The sequence below is a fragment of the Ischnura elegans genome, chromosome 11 (assembly GCF_921293095.1).
Source record: "Ischnura elegans chromosome 11, ioIscEleg1.1, whole genome shotgun sequence".
In the NCBI taxonomy this organism is placed as follows: Eukaryota; Metazoa; Arthropoda; class Insecta; order Odonata; family Coenagrionidae; genus Ischnura; species Ischnura elegans.
Window position 1 is genome coordinate 89,347,979 of NC_060256.1, and position 13,124 is coordinate 89,361,102.

The following is a 13,124-nucleotide window of genomic DNA, read 5'->3' on the forward strand; positions in this document are numbered from 1 at the left end:
AACAATAAGTTTATTAGTCCAGCGATCAAGTACATGATATAGGACAGGTCAGATATGTTACAGTTTAATTAACAAAATTACGAGAATGAGAAGGAAAAAACACTAAAAACAATATTACATATATGAATTCGGTCATTAATGAGATCATCAACTTTGTAGTACATTTTATGTAGTAAAATTTCCTTGATTCTGGTCTTAAATATAGAAGAACTATTAATGCATTTCAATTCATTGGGCAATGCATTGTACAGTTTAAGACCCATTAAGTTAGGACCACATGATGCAGTTGCAGTGTGTACATATGGTACATGTAGGTCATTGGAGCTTCTGGTGTAGTGATTGTGTACAGCACTGTTGTTATTAAATTGGTTCAAATTACTATGAGTGTACAATGACACATGTAAAATATAGACACAAGGAAAAGGTAGAAGGCCCAGCTTTCTAAAAATTGGTTTGCTAGGGGCAAGATAAAGAGAATTTGCTATTAGTCTCACAGCTCTTTTTTTCATTTTAAAGATTTTGGATGCATGGGGTGAGGAACCCCAGAATAAAATGCCATATGTTAAATGGGAGTAATTCTGTCCATAGTACAAGGCCATCAGCGCGTCTTGAGATACAGTGGATCTTATGGATCGTGTTAGAAAACATTTGGAACGTAACTTCTTGGTCAGTATATTAATATGAGATTGCCAAGTAAGTGAAGCATCGAGCTGTAGCCCAAGAAATTTCACACATTCCATCTGGGGAATTGGTTTTTGGTTAATGTGAACACTAATAGAACAGTATGTTTTGTTCTTATTTTTAAACTAGACAATTGAGGACTTCTCAACATTATAATAATCATACCTCAATATTGATAATGATTCCCTTTCATTTGTTACAGGAAGTCACGCCTGCTGAAGATGTGACCTTTGACATGAGTTTGCCTCGTGTGGGCCCAGCCAACCTACCCCCAGCCCGAGCTTACCGCCTCCAAGAAGCTGCGAGGGATCGTGTTGTTGGCATATTTCGTCGCCATGGTGCTGTGTGTGTACCAACCCCATTATTGCTGCCCTCTCCAGCCACAGGAGCTCCGTCTCTTACTTCTGGTGGGCCTGGCCCTGCTAGCGGATTGGAAGGATATGGTAGGACTCCTCATGACCCTGGCCGATCAGATACCTCGTCTCATGTTCGATTCATGACACGCTCTGGTGGGACAGTCTCCTTACCCCATGACCTGAGGGCACCATTTGCTCGCTATGTTGCATGGAATGGAATCTCACTTCTCAAAAGGTAAATAAAAAGCTGACTAGGAATGTTAACAAAGTGTGACCTGCTTAGGCCAGGCGCGCACTAGCGTGACCACGGCCACAACTGATCTCTGTCGCACACCCTCCGACCAGAGCACGACCACACCCACGATAGCAAAACACATTCACCATCCACTTGCTCAATCGGTATGGTCAGGTCAGAGTGAAGTCGGAGTCAGTGCGCGGCGCACCATTAGAATGTGTGTAATTTCTGGCCGCAACGACCGCTGAGTCGGGGACGACGAAAATTCAAAAATTTTGGTCGGACGACTTGGGTCCGACCAAAGAGTCACACTTGGCCTAGTGCGCGTCGCTCCATTTGTTGCAATGCTGAAACTGGTCGTGGTCGTGCTAGTCTGCCCTTACTTCAATGATACTTGAATGACTGCTGAATTTACAGTGGGTTAATGAATGTGGTGAAATTATACATTCCATTGTAATGCACGAGTCGAGATATTTAGGGATCAAAATGTGTGAAAATGCTACCCATTTAATGCTTTAACATCACATGTATTGTCTCCATGAGTGACCTCTTTTAGAACAATGCTCCTAGCCACTGGCTATTGGGTGGACAAAGTGATGCGAAAGTTATGTCATTTCTTCTGATCGTTCTCAAAATTGAAGATAGCCTGTGCAAACATTTTCATTTTTTCCTGATTTTTTATGCAAGTAGATTCAAATGTGTAGTCTCTGTTATTATTATACTATTGTAAAATTTTATTTTTACATAATTTACCTCATTCAAGAATGTTAAATTAAAGCTGAAACTAGTTTTATGGGTATTTAGATTTATCTCAGTGTCTATAAATTTCAGTTTTAATTAATTCATTGATATTTATATATTTTGATGATTTCAAGTACGTAAGTCTGACTATAGCATTGTCTCTACTGCTAGCTAAGTCATAGTGCTCAGTATTTGTATCTCATAGATTTACTGCCTCCGCAAGTTATAACTTTTTAAGTTTCTTGTTTTAATGTTATTGTAATTGTTAATTTCAGATATAGTGTAGACAAAGTCTACAGGGAAAAGCGACCATTTGGATATCATCCCCGCGAGCTCTATGAATGCGCCTTTGATATTGTTACTCCTAATCCAGGTATGATTTATAGATATAACTATGCACTCATTGAAAAGTAGAATATATTTCCTAAGCAAATAATATTCATGCATTTGAAGTTATTATTATATAGCCAAAGGCAATGTAAAAATAACATCAAATGTGTATGGCCTTAGTAAAATTATTTTCATCACTGAATATCAGAAATTACTCTCTTATTTGACATCATGCTTCGGCAGGTGCATAGGTAAAAAATTGAATATAGAAATGTGATGCATAGCTGTTGGAGTCCATCTGATGTCTTATACTGGTCACCTCCATGGCTTTTATACCCTTTGACTTACTCATACAGTATTGAGATTTTGGACATTTTATGGCAAACAATTTTTTTAAAATTTCTCTTGCACAAGCTGCTGATTCTTGCACCCCATTTGTGCTGTAACTGTTTCATACAGCTGTGTTCAGGGCTCTATGTAATGCATGCTCTATGTTCTACCGTATTTAAGGACTTGATCAAAGCCACAACATACAGTGAGTCCTCGTTTAACGTCACTTACCGTTCCTGAAAAATGCGACGATAAATGAAATGACGTTAATCGAAGCATAATATCCCATAAGAAACAATGTAAAAAGTGAATATCGGCTCCTAGACCTCACAATTCCTACGCGAAAAAAATGCTGGCGTATCATATCTGGGGCATTTTTTACGGTGGGAAAGCCAAACTATCGCATAAATATGAGTTCCTGTCTTCATCGACGACAATAGCAGCAGTGACGTAAATCCTTCTCCATTTTTGTATCTTCCCGCATTTGCTTTTCGGCTTCGCTATGGTGGTCGCCCGAGTAAGCGTCGGCTGGGCATCATAATGGCTGAAACATCGTCGCAGTTAAAGGAACCAAAATTATTGTGAACTCGGCAAAAAAGTGATGACAAAAACTCAGAGTTCTACACGGAAAAATTCCTTGAAATCACTTTTTAGGTTCCTGAAAACCATTATGTCAAGTAAAACCTTGCGCACCTACGCAAGAATTCATTTTGCAGAAATTTTCGCTAAAACCGTAATCACAATTAAGAATAAACACACCGTTTTATACTTTGCTTACACTGACTGTATTACCGCCCACAAAACGAACAACCTGCAACGCCCGCCGCTTCGCCTTTTTTTTTTTTTGCGCGAAATTTAAAAGACTTGACGTTATCGCGAAGCGTAGGTGCGATAAACGAATGACGGTCTCAAAATTTTCGTGACGTTATCGCGAAATGACGTTAAACGGGATGACGTAGAACGAGGACTCACTGTACTTCTGTAACCCAGAAAAATTTTATGTTAATAGCTTTTATTCTGGTTGTTGTAATTCTACACCCATGGCATGGACTAAATGTAAAATATCATTCATCTCTTCTTGGAAAACATTTTTTATATCATCGCTATGACTTGAGTGGATTTAAAGGATTAGAGATATGATGCCATCAAGCTTCTTTTTTGCATCTTTCTGGTGTGATGGAAAAATTAGCATTGCCCAAATTAATTAAATCTGTAAAATTTCAGTGTACTACTGTAATTTTTGGAAATTATGGCTCTTTTGGAGAGTGATGATTAAGACGGTGCTATTTTTATTAGCATTCATTGTTCATTGAAGGAATTATTGCTTAGCGTATTTGACGGCATATATGTAAGACCTGCTTATTTTTCTAAATTTGGTCTCAAAAATTTTACCTGCATCTTATACATGAAGGACATAGGTTAACTTTCAATACTGAATGCTATTTTTAGGATAAAGGTCTAGAAACACGTACCTTTTTCTACATCTGCCATAATAGGGTGGTTTCCTATTATTTTTTTATTGCCTTATTCGAAAGATGATTACTCCTGGAGAACGCATTTCACGCTTTTAGATTTTCGAATTACGATATCTATTTTTCGTGGTTAAACGAAAAGTGAAAATTTTCAAGCATGCGAAAACACGACGGCTAATTAGGAATGATGGGAAAAGTCCATGTGACGTATTTCTGGTTCCCGCTGCCACCCTGTGAGGTGACCTTGAGGCGAGGCTTGAGCGCTGATACGACGCAGGGTGCTAGCAGATAGCGCTTGGCTTAAATATGGATTATTGCTACCTTATCAAACAAAGGAAACTTTCCGACCTTAGACAATTTTAATAAGTGATTATTAAGAGATGTTTCCCTGAGCTCTGTGACTCATGCATGCATTGGTAATCTCAGACGGTGTAAAACTCCTATCTACTAGTATAGAAACTAGGTCCCTGTGACGTCACGTTGAGTGGAATCGCATGGGTGCCAATCTGGCCTTTTTGAAATGAGGTTAAAATTGACCATTGCCATTCGTTTAAACTGGGATTTCTAAAACCAAATAATTTGTATATTATGAAAACCCTAATGGTGAGTAACGAGTAGCAATAAATTCATTTCGTTTTCATTGATGAAGGAAACTACCCTATTATTGTATCAGGTTTAACTAAATTTTTGCCAACAATAATATAGCTCAAAAGAGAGAACTGGGATGGTTTCCTTCCGTCACCGCACCGCACTGTCAAAAAGTAAACGAAACGAGTAGCATTCGCTCTGCCCTCTTTTGTTTCTGCTTTGCTTTGCCCATCTATGTGTCTGCTTTGTTTATTTGGCTTTTACGAAATATGACAACTAAGAGAACCTGGTTTTTGTTATTAATGCTTTATTTTGTATTATGCTTGATTGTTTGCTGTTCGTTCATTTATTCATTATTGAAATTTACATATCACGTTCAAAATAGCTTGCTGTTTGTTAATTTTCCTTTATAAAAATATGTTTGGTCCTAATTGCATTCAATGATTGTTTATTGTGCGTGGCCTTCTAAATAAGGGTGCACCATATATGCCGTCAAATATGGTATTTGGGGGCTGGATTTATTTTAAAGGAATGTTAAAAGAAGTCTTGATTTTGATCAGTTTCTAATTCTCTTGTAGATTATATAAGTTTTAAATTCAAATATGGAGACCTACTATTGATTCATTCATCAATATTTTATTTTTTGTGGGAGGCTACGTGCTCATTGATTTCATGAATTAACATTGGTGAGGACAATTGTTTCCTGTCCCTGGTTTGCCTGTGCATAAAAAGTTTACATCTCTGTACCACAATCAGGTTGCCTGTTAGCAGAGGCTGAGATTTTGTCTGTAGCTTGGGAAGTTGTTAGTGAGCGTCCGGCACTTCGAGAGTTGAACTGTAGTATTCGCCTCAATCACACTTCATTGCTTCGTTCCATTCTTCTTCACTGCGGAATTGAAGAAGGAAAGCATCAAGATATTTATTCCATCTTGGGAGAAGCAAGGGTATATTATACTTCAAATATTTTCTAAATTAAATTGCTTTTATACAAACTCTGTTTGAATTTTGAATAGTTTTTGTCTTTGTATTCACAGTGAAAAATGAAAATTGCATAAAAATCAGAATATTTAAATGTGTGGTGAAAGAAGGTGAATGGATATTTGTCTATTTTTAGTGATTTAGGTATTTATATTTTCTTTGAATGTAGGATGAGAAGTATACCAGATTCCAAGTCCAGACACGCCTGATAAGTCTTTGCCTTAGTGAGCAAGCAATGGCAGCACTGCTTTGCCTCGTTGAAGTTGAAGGGCCTCTTGCAAAAGTCTCCGGTGGAGCATTCAAAGCAGTGGTTCGAAGGAAAGGGGAAGCCGCTTCTTTAGCGCGGCAAGCCTTCCATGAGTTGGAGACAATCATGAGTCATGCTCAGGCGTTGGGAGTTAAGGTGCGTTTTTATATTTATAGTTCAATTTTTAACTAGACCCTGAAGTTATAACGAGGTGCTTTTTCATTGTAAAATAATCATCATCATAATTAGAGGAATTGAATTGATTTCTGTTGGTGACATAAAATGTTGATTTTATCTTAAAGCAAAAAATTGAGTTGAACCATTCTTGGAATTTTCATGGTATTGATCTATTTTCACATAGTTGTTATTCTTTGGTATGTTAAATTTTCACTAGAACTGCTGTATTGAATATTTCATGTCTCAGCATTATATTCCTCTCGATAGAAATGTCTTCTGGAGAGAAGTACCTAGTAGCATCAAGCATTGAGTAGTGAAGTATTCGACATAGCAGTGTACCCAAAAATGTTCCAGAGAAGTGAATGTGATTACAGCAAAATTCTTTAAAAAATAGCTGTATATTTTTCTAGCCGAAAAGTATATATATGTAAACCGCTTGCAAATGCTTTATAATCTTATAAAATGAAAAGGTAAAGGACAGATACGGATGCAAAAAACCCACTATGTATGAAAATGAAGGATTCTCTTTGGTTAAGTTTTCACTTATAAAACAGCATTTAAAATTGTTCTTAATGATTTCTATAGTTACACTGTTGTGTGATGTGGGGCTGAGTGTAAAATATTGCCTATGAAAGAATAACTGTTATGTTGGTGTGGTTTGGCTTCATTATCAAATTCAATCAACTCAGGAAATAAAACTTTCCTTATAGGGTGGCAATTTTTTTGGTAGGACTGTTTCAAAATTTCATGTGATGCCTTTATTTTAGGAAATGTACGTAATGGTATTTTCTTGTTCCTTTCAGTGTCCAATGGTCATTGCTCCAGGATTAGTGTATAATGTTCATCAATATTCGGGAATGATGTGTCAAATGGTTTGTGAATTGAAGAAGAAGAGAAGGAAAGGAGGGTTGGACATCATCGCAGCTGGAGGACGTTATGACAGCTTGCTGGCTAGCTATAGGTGAGTCGCCTTGAGTCCATTTTAGTTTTCTTCCCAGCAAAAATGTAATATAGTCTACCTCCAGGGCAGCCACTACATACGCACCTTATTAACAGGAAATGCAGTCAAGTTGGCTAGAGTTGTCTAATGACCGGAGGTTTGGGTTCCCACATAGCAGAAATACGTCTCGGATACGTCTCTGAGACGTCTCGAATATCACACGTTACGTCTCGGAGACATTCTGAGAGCTTCAGAGACATCTCTGAGTCTTTTCTCAGATGTCACTATGTCCAAAAAAATTGTCTCTGAGATGTCTCATGAGACTTTGTACTATTGTACTATTGGTATGCTTTAAATTTAGGCAAAAAATAATTAAATGCAAGTTATACAGTTATGGCCTACTTTTCTTCATCATTTTTACAGACAAATTTTGTGATGTATGACCTTTTGAAAATAAGAAACCCATATTAAATGGCGTGTTTTCAATAATCAAAACTGCAGAATTGCTCCGAAAAATATGTATGGAAGGCGTTGATGGGATTTAAATAAGTTTTTTTTTTTAAATTCCTGAACTACTCATACTACTCATGATTACATCTCTGAGAATTACGTGATATTCGAGACAAGCGAGACCATAGTGAGACATCTCTGAGAGGTTTGTTGCTATGTGGCTTGTTGTGGTGGCTGGCTTGTTGGATTTCCACTCTGTGGGCCTGGGTTCAAATCCCAGTGGTGATGGAGATTTCAGACTGTCCTACCCTGTCTGAGTGCTTTGGGAAGAACATTCAATATACAGTGGAACCTTGATGTATCGTTTTTCAGGGGAACGGATGAAAAAATCGAAGAATGTGCGAAAACAATCAATGCGGGGATGTTTGGCTAGGCTGCCTGTGTCCCAGGAAATGCTGGATTTTGACCAGTAATTATGATATTCACTAAAGGATTCAAACAAGATTTTAGCTGATTACAGGAATATAGTACTTTATCGAAACAATAGGTCATATTGTTTATTCGACTAATATCTCTTTCAAATATCCTGAAGGAACACGCCACCTTGCTAAAAAATGTTTGCACTCCACTCGGCATTTGCACTGCTATTATGGATTTCTGTCTGATGTAAAAAATTTAGTCCATCGAAAGCTATTTCAAGTACACGTATTTACGAGAGCAATGTGCATGTTATGCCTAAAACAACCGCTTTCGCTGACGCAGTGATTGGTTGTGAGATGGATCACAGAGGCCAAAAATAGTTTATTATTTGAAATGTTCCTTTCTAATAATTAAATTTTTAATATAATTGAGGCTTTGTGGAAAGCGTGAACAATGTTGCGTTAATTGTCAGCGGCACACCCACCTGATCCTCGGCTTCATCCCACTTCTTGTTTTTACCAGGCATCTCACTCTACCCCCACCCCTGCCGTCATGTGCTAGTGGACAACCCAAGGCATTGCAATACTCACGCGCTTCTAGCCCAGATTTTTTTCTTCATCTTCATTTATTTTCATTCCATCTTTTAAAGTTCTCACTTGTTTCTTCGGAAGGGCCATGGTGCAAAGACTAATAAAAATAAAACGAATTAAAATGAAACCGGTCTTTATTGAACCCACACTGAAAACACTTGCTGGTTTGAAGTTAACACACCCTGGAAAGTACGGAACCACTCGTACAAGGTAATGTTCGGCATTAATGCTATTGCGTGCGGTGAGAGCATTTGCAGAGGGTGAAGCATGACCATACGAAGGTGCTATGAAATTTTTTGTCCTGTAGAGAAGGCAACTTACCCACTCATTTCTAAATAGTGTAGCGCCAGATGAGCAGATGAATTTGGATTGCTAGTAGGAAGAAATAAAATCACCGGAGAAGATATCGCTTCGTTAACAACTCTGACAAGTGAAACTTATAGCATAACTCATAAATTGCAACCTGATGCCCTGTTTTAGAAAAAATGCCATATTAACTGCCAAGAAGCTCAGCTGCAAGGATATCGGTATTTGCCAGAAATCACCATCATATTATTCCAACTATTTCCTTGCTTAAAATGCTTAAATAACAATAGATATACGTTGTGTTTGGTATCATTCTTTTTTGAATTACGTACATATTACTAATATTTTAATCTTATAGAAATATAATACCAATTGCCGAAATTTATTGTTGGACAAATTTTGGGCTAATAAGTGATTCCTGCAGCAGTTGACCTCCAGAAACTTGTAACTTTGAAGGAGATAGGCTAAAAAAATTCAGTGGGCGAGAATCGGAGAGGCGTGAAACACGTTTCTCTTTTTCTCGTGTAACTTGATATTTTCTTTCGAAGCTAAGGTCTTTGTAAAACGATCCCTGCATGAGCTGGAACCTTTTGTTTCATTTCGGAGAAGAGGAAAGCATCAGAGGGGGGAGGTGAGTGCTGAATGGAGGGGGGTAGCGGATCTTGGGAAATGCACTAATGTTACTATCCCATGGCACTTAACTTCTCCCTATGGTAGTTCCATCTCCTGGGGAAGATTCGAACTACCGTATCAGCACGTGTAAGAGGCGCATCTTTTTTCCCAGAAATTGAGGCTGAAACGGGGGTGCGCCTCTTGCACAAACTTCTTATCTACCCCTCCTCCCTTTCCCCAGTTGTAAGCCCAAGAGGAACTGAGTGGCCTTGGTTTTCTGCGTGAGTCAGTCATCTAAAAACCAAGGTCAAAAACAAGCGGGAGCCAGGGGAGTTTCTCCCATAGTGACATATTTTTACAATGCTCCTGTTTGTGTTTCTTACTCGTAAGCATCGCGCTGTCACGTCGGTACCTCAGATGTGAACATGGAAAAGATCGATCGGGGTATTTCCCTCTGGAGGGCGTGCTGCTCTTCTTTCTACTCCCTACCATTCTGAATGTGTGAGGCTCTTGATGAAAAACTATGCTCTATTATGTTTTCACATTGCTACATATATGCTGATTAATGTTTTGTTGACCTAATCTGTCTATTAGTTTAATTTTGAAGCTGGTATACTTAACCAAACTTGCTTGAAGAGACGGGCACAAATCAGAACTTCAGACATTTTTCTGGGCTGAAATTGGTTAAATATTTGTTGCTAAATTATCATTTCAGTTATATCTCTGATTAGGGCTCCAAAGAACTTGACAAACAAGTTACATAGATGTTATATCATCGAATCATAATGCTTTCTCTATATCATGTCATCTATCAAATTTGATTTAAAAATCAGAAGCTTAAGCTATCAGTTTATTTGTACACTATTAGAAATCATATCTCTATAATCAAATATTTCACCTTTGGTCATCACATTTAATTATTTTTTTATTGAATCGTCCTATCAGCTGAAAAATTCTTTTATTTATGTTTAGGGAATTGTGCGTTTATTTTGACTTTTTTTTAACTTTGTCCGTGTTATAAATTATATTTTCTGAACAAAAATATCTTCCAAACTAAGAATATAGCAGAATAGAATTTCATTCCAACTCTTGCATTAGCACTTTTGAATGTATGTGGAGGTACCCACAAGTTCTACCCTTCGTAGTGCATTCTTATGAAGTCAGCCAATGGAAAAGGTTCTGGAATCTCTCCAATTACATGTGTATTTATTCATTCTACCATTGGGCTTATGATGTATTTGTCCCTGCTGTTTACTGAAGTAATCATTTGCATGGTTGGTAAATCTTCCTTCTTCTCAATTAGTTACTGTAAAAAAATATGACTTTGTAGGAAGTCACCTTTATTTATTTTAAAATAGTAAAATTTGGCAATCTGGAATATTCTTTAACAGGTTGTAAATTAATGGAGGTACATCTCGTTATATCACAGTAACCAAACATGTGCTGTTGGTATTTGATGTTTCAAGATCGACTTATTTATGATTTAGCTGATGTGTTAGCCTTCATCTTTACTAGGTCTTTCATTTTTTCTTTGGCACCAATTAACAGCTGGTACTCTGGTTGACAATTTGATTGGAAATGCAAATGGTAGATGCAGTCTTCAAAGCTCTTCTCTGCTTCCTGTGAATGAAAGGAGGAAATGATAAGGTGTATTTCATATTAATGCCTGAGAGTTATACATTACCAGTCATTTTGCTAAAATGAAATCAATTCATGCATATATATTTATATTAGATTTGAAGTAGAATGTGTTGTATTATTTGTGTAACTAGTCAATGATCAAATCCCAAAGTTAATTGAATGCGAATCCTTTCTTTTTTACATCAAATTCCAAGTCTAAAAAGCTTATGTTAAAACCCCCTATTTTCATTGCTGAATTTCTTCCTCCAAACTTGGAATGGTAATTTCTGGGTTGTTGAAATGTATCATCAATCTGTATCATCAATGTAATGCTTAATTTGTTTAATTGGTAAAAGAAAAATGGCTTACAGCCAAACTGTGATGGGCATAACCGTACGTAACCCTCACGGCACACTGACTCTCGGTTAGAAAGCTTACAATCCGTTCTAAGGAAGTTACAATTGCAACTTGTAAGTTCTTTCCCAGAATTGGCAAATCTTATATTGTACAAAATCAGCTTTAAAGCTTTTGATACTTATGTCCTCCACAAGAATTGTCCACACATTTTATTCATGAAATTCTGGAAGAGAAAGAAGTAGTTGGATACCAAATTATAAGTTCATAGCTGATAACCCATTAATTCCATTAATTTAAAGACAATGTGACTCTACTTTTGGCTCGATATTAGATTATTTCCAGCAATAATTAATGTACCGACACAACCTGGCGGGTGACACTGATTATTTATTTACCTTAAGCCATTGCCCTAGCATTATGCCCGAAAATTATCGGACGTCTTTTATTAGTTTCATAGTTAGGTCTCATTACGCAACCAGAGTGGAAAACTGGCACTGTGCAATCATATATGTCATTTCTGAGAACTTAAAAACGAAATTACCCCCCACCACTTATGTAGGGTCGACTGAGAAACGCATGTAGGGGCCTCTTGTTATGCAGGGACGGATATACAGGGTCGACTAAGAATACGAGCCTAAAGATTGTTTCAATGTGGAAAGTTTTCTGAGACAAAATTGGCTGCCTTTTATTTGGCAAAGCTTCAAAAAACTTATTTGATAAACAAAGACACTGAGTAGCTACTTGTGTTTATTTGGTTAAAAATCGAATGAGAAGCACAGTTCCCATAGTAACGGCAGAGGGTGGCTGAGTAGCATCTTTGCCCTTACCACAATGATGGGCTGACAATTTTCTTCCTTTTTTTGTTTCCTCTTTGCTTTTTCCATCAAACTTGATGCAAGTTCATACAGGCATGTTCCTTTCAGTTGTGAGATTCCTGGGAAAATTATTCCTGCCACTTCAAGTAGCTGTTGATTCCAATTGGAAAAAATACTTGTGTTATCACAATACATTAATAAACTAGTATCACTATAAAATCATGGGCAATCGGTACATCTGGCCCTATCATCAATTCCATTAATCATGATTGGCAAAATATACAAGTTGTGAAGTCTCCAGCCAATATTGCATGGAATTCAGACTCATTGAAATGAAGGCAAAATGTTTTAGGTATGTATGGACCACAATTTGAAAACAACTTTATTCCAGCCAAGGTTGCAGTGATATTCTATCATCATCAGAAAGCAACTTAGTACAGTAGACTCTCGTTAATACGAACAACGTTGTTACGAAGTTCTCGTTATTACGAATCAAACCGTTGGTCCCGTCGAAAAGGCCTATCCAAGCTATAGTAAAAGAAACGTTATAACGAAATTTTCGTTTTTACGAAATTACGAACCTTTGTCCCGGTCCCGGCGGTTACAATATGAGCTTTATTACGAAGTTGCACGCACAAGTCACGGTATTTAGGTGAATATTCACTACACTTAAGTTTCAATAATTGCGCCACGTTTAAGTTATTCTCGTTTACTGTGCCTAAGAGCGTCAATTATGGTTCTTTATTCAGTTTACACGCAACATCATATAACTAGCTTCATTCCTGTGTAGTCAGGGTGCCCTACTCATAACCGTTCGTAAATAGGATGTACAGTCAGACATCTTCCTATGCACATTCGATTTACGAATTTTCAGAGATA

General features: G+C 37.4%; 2 protein-coding genes across 2 annotated transcripts in view; one reads left to right on the forward strand and one right to left on the reverse strand.

Moving 5' to 3' along the window:
- The window catches only part of LOC124168356 (eIF-2-alpha kinase GCN2), an 86,299-nt gene that overhangs the window by 33,670 nt on the left and 39,505 nt on the right, over positions 1 to 13,124 (forward strand). The window contains exons 21-25 of the mRNA XM_046546553.1: positions 884 to 1,272; positions 2,289 to 2,386; positions 5,490 to 5,677; positions 5,881 to 6,114; positions 6,939 to 7,096. Coding sequence (XP_046402509.1) covers positions 884 to 1,272; positions 2,289 to 2,386; positions 5,490 to 5,677; positions 5,881 to 6,114; positions 6,939 to 7,096 — 1,067 coding nt within the window. The remainder of the gene's footprint in view (positions 1 to 883; positions 1,273 to 2,288; positions 2,387 to 5,489; positions 5,678 to 5,880; positions 6,115 to 6,938; positions 7,097 to 13,124) is intronic.
- The window catches only part of LOC124168358 (SET domain-containing protein SmydA-8-like), a 30,805-nt gene continuing 28,457 nt past the window's right edge, over positions 10,777 to 13,124 (reverse strand). The window contains exons 4-5 of the mRNA XM_046546555.1: positions 12,258 to 12,395; positions 10,777 to 11,073 (exon numbers count right to left, since the gene is read on the reverse strand). Of these exons, the coding sequence (XP_046402511.1) occupies positions 10,930 to 11,073; positions 12,258 to 12,395 (282 nt within the window). The 3' untranslated portion in view covers positions 10,777 to 10,929. The remainder of the gene's footprint in view (positions 11,074 to 12,257; positions 12,396 to 13,124) is intronic.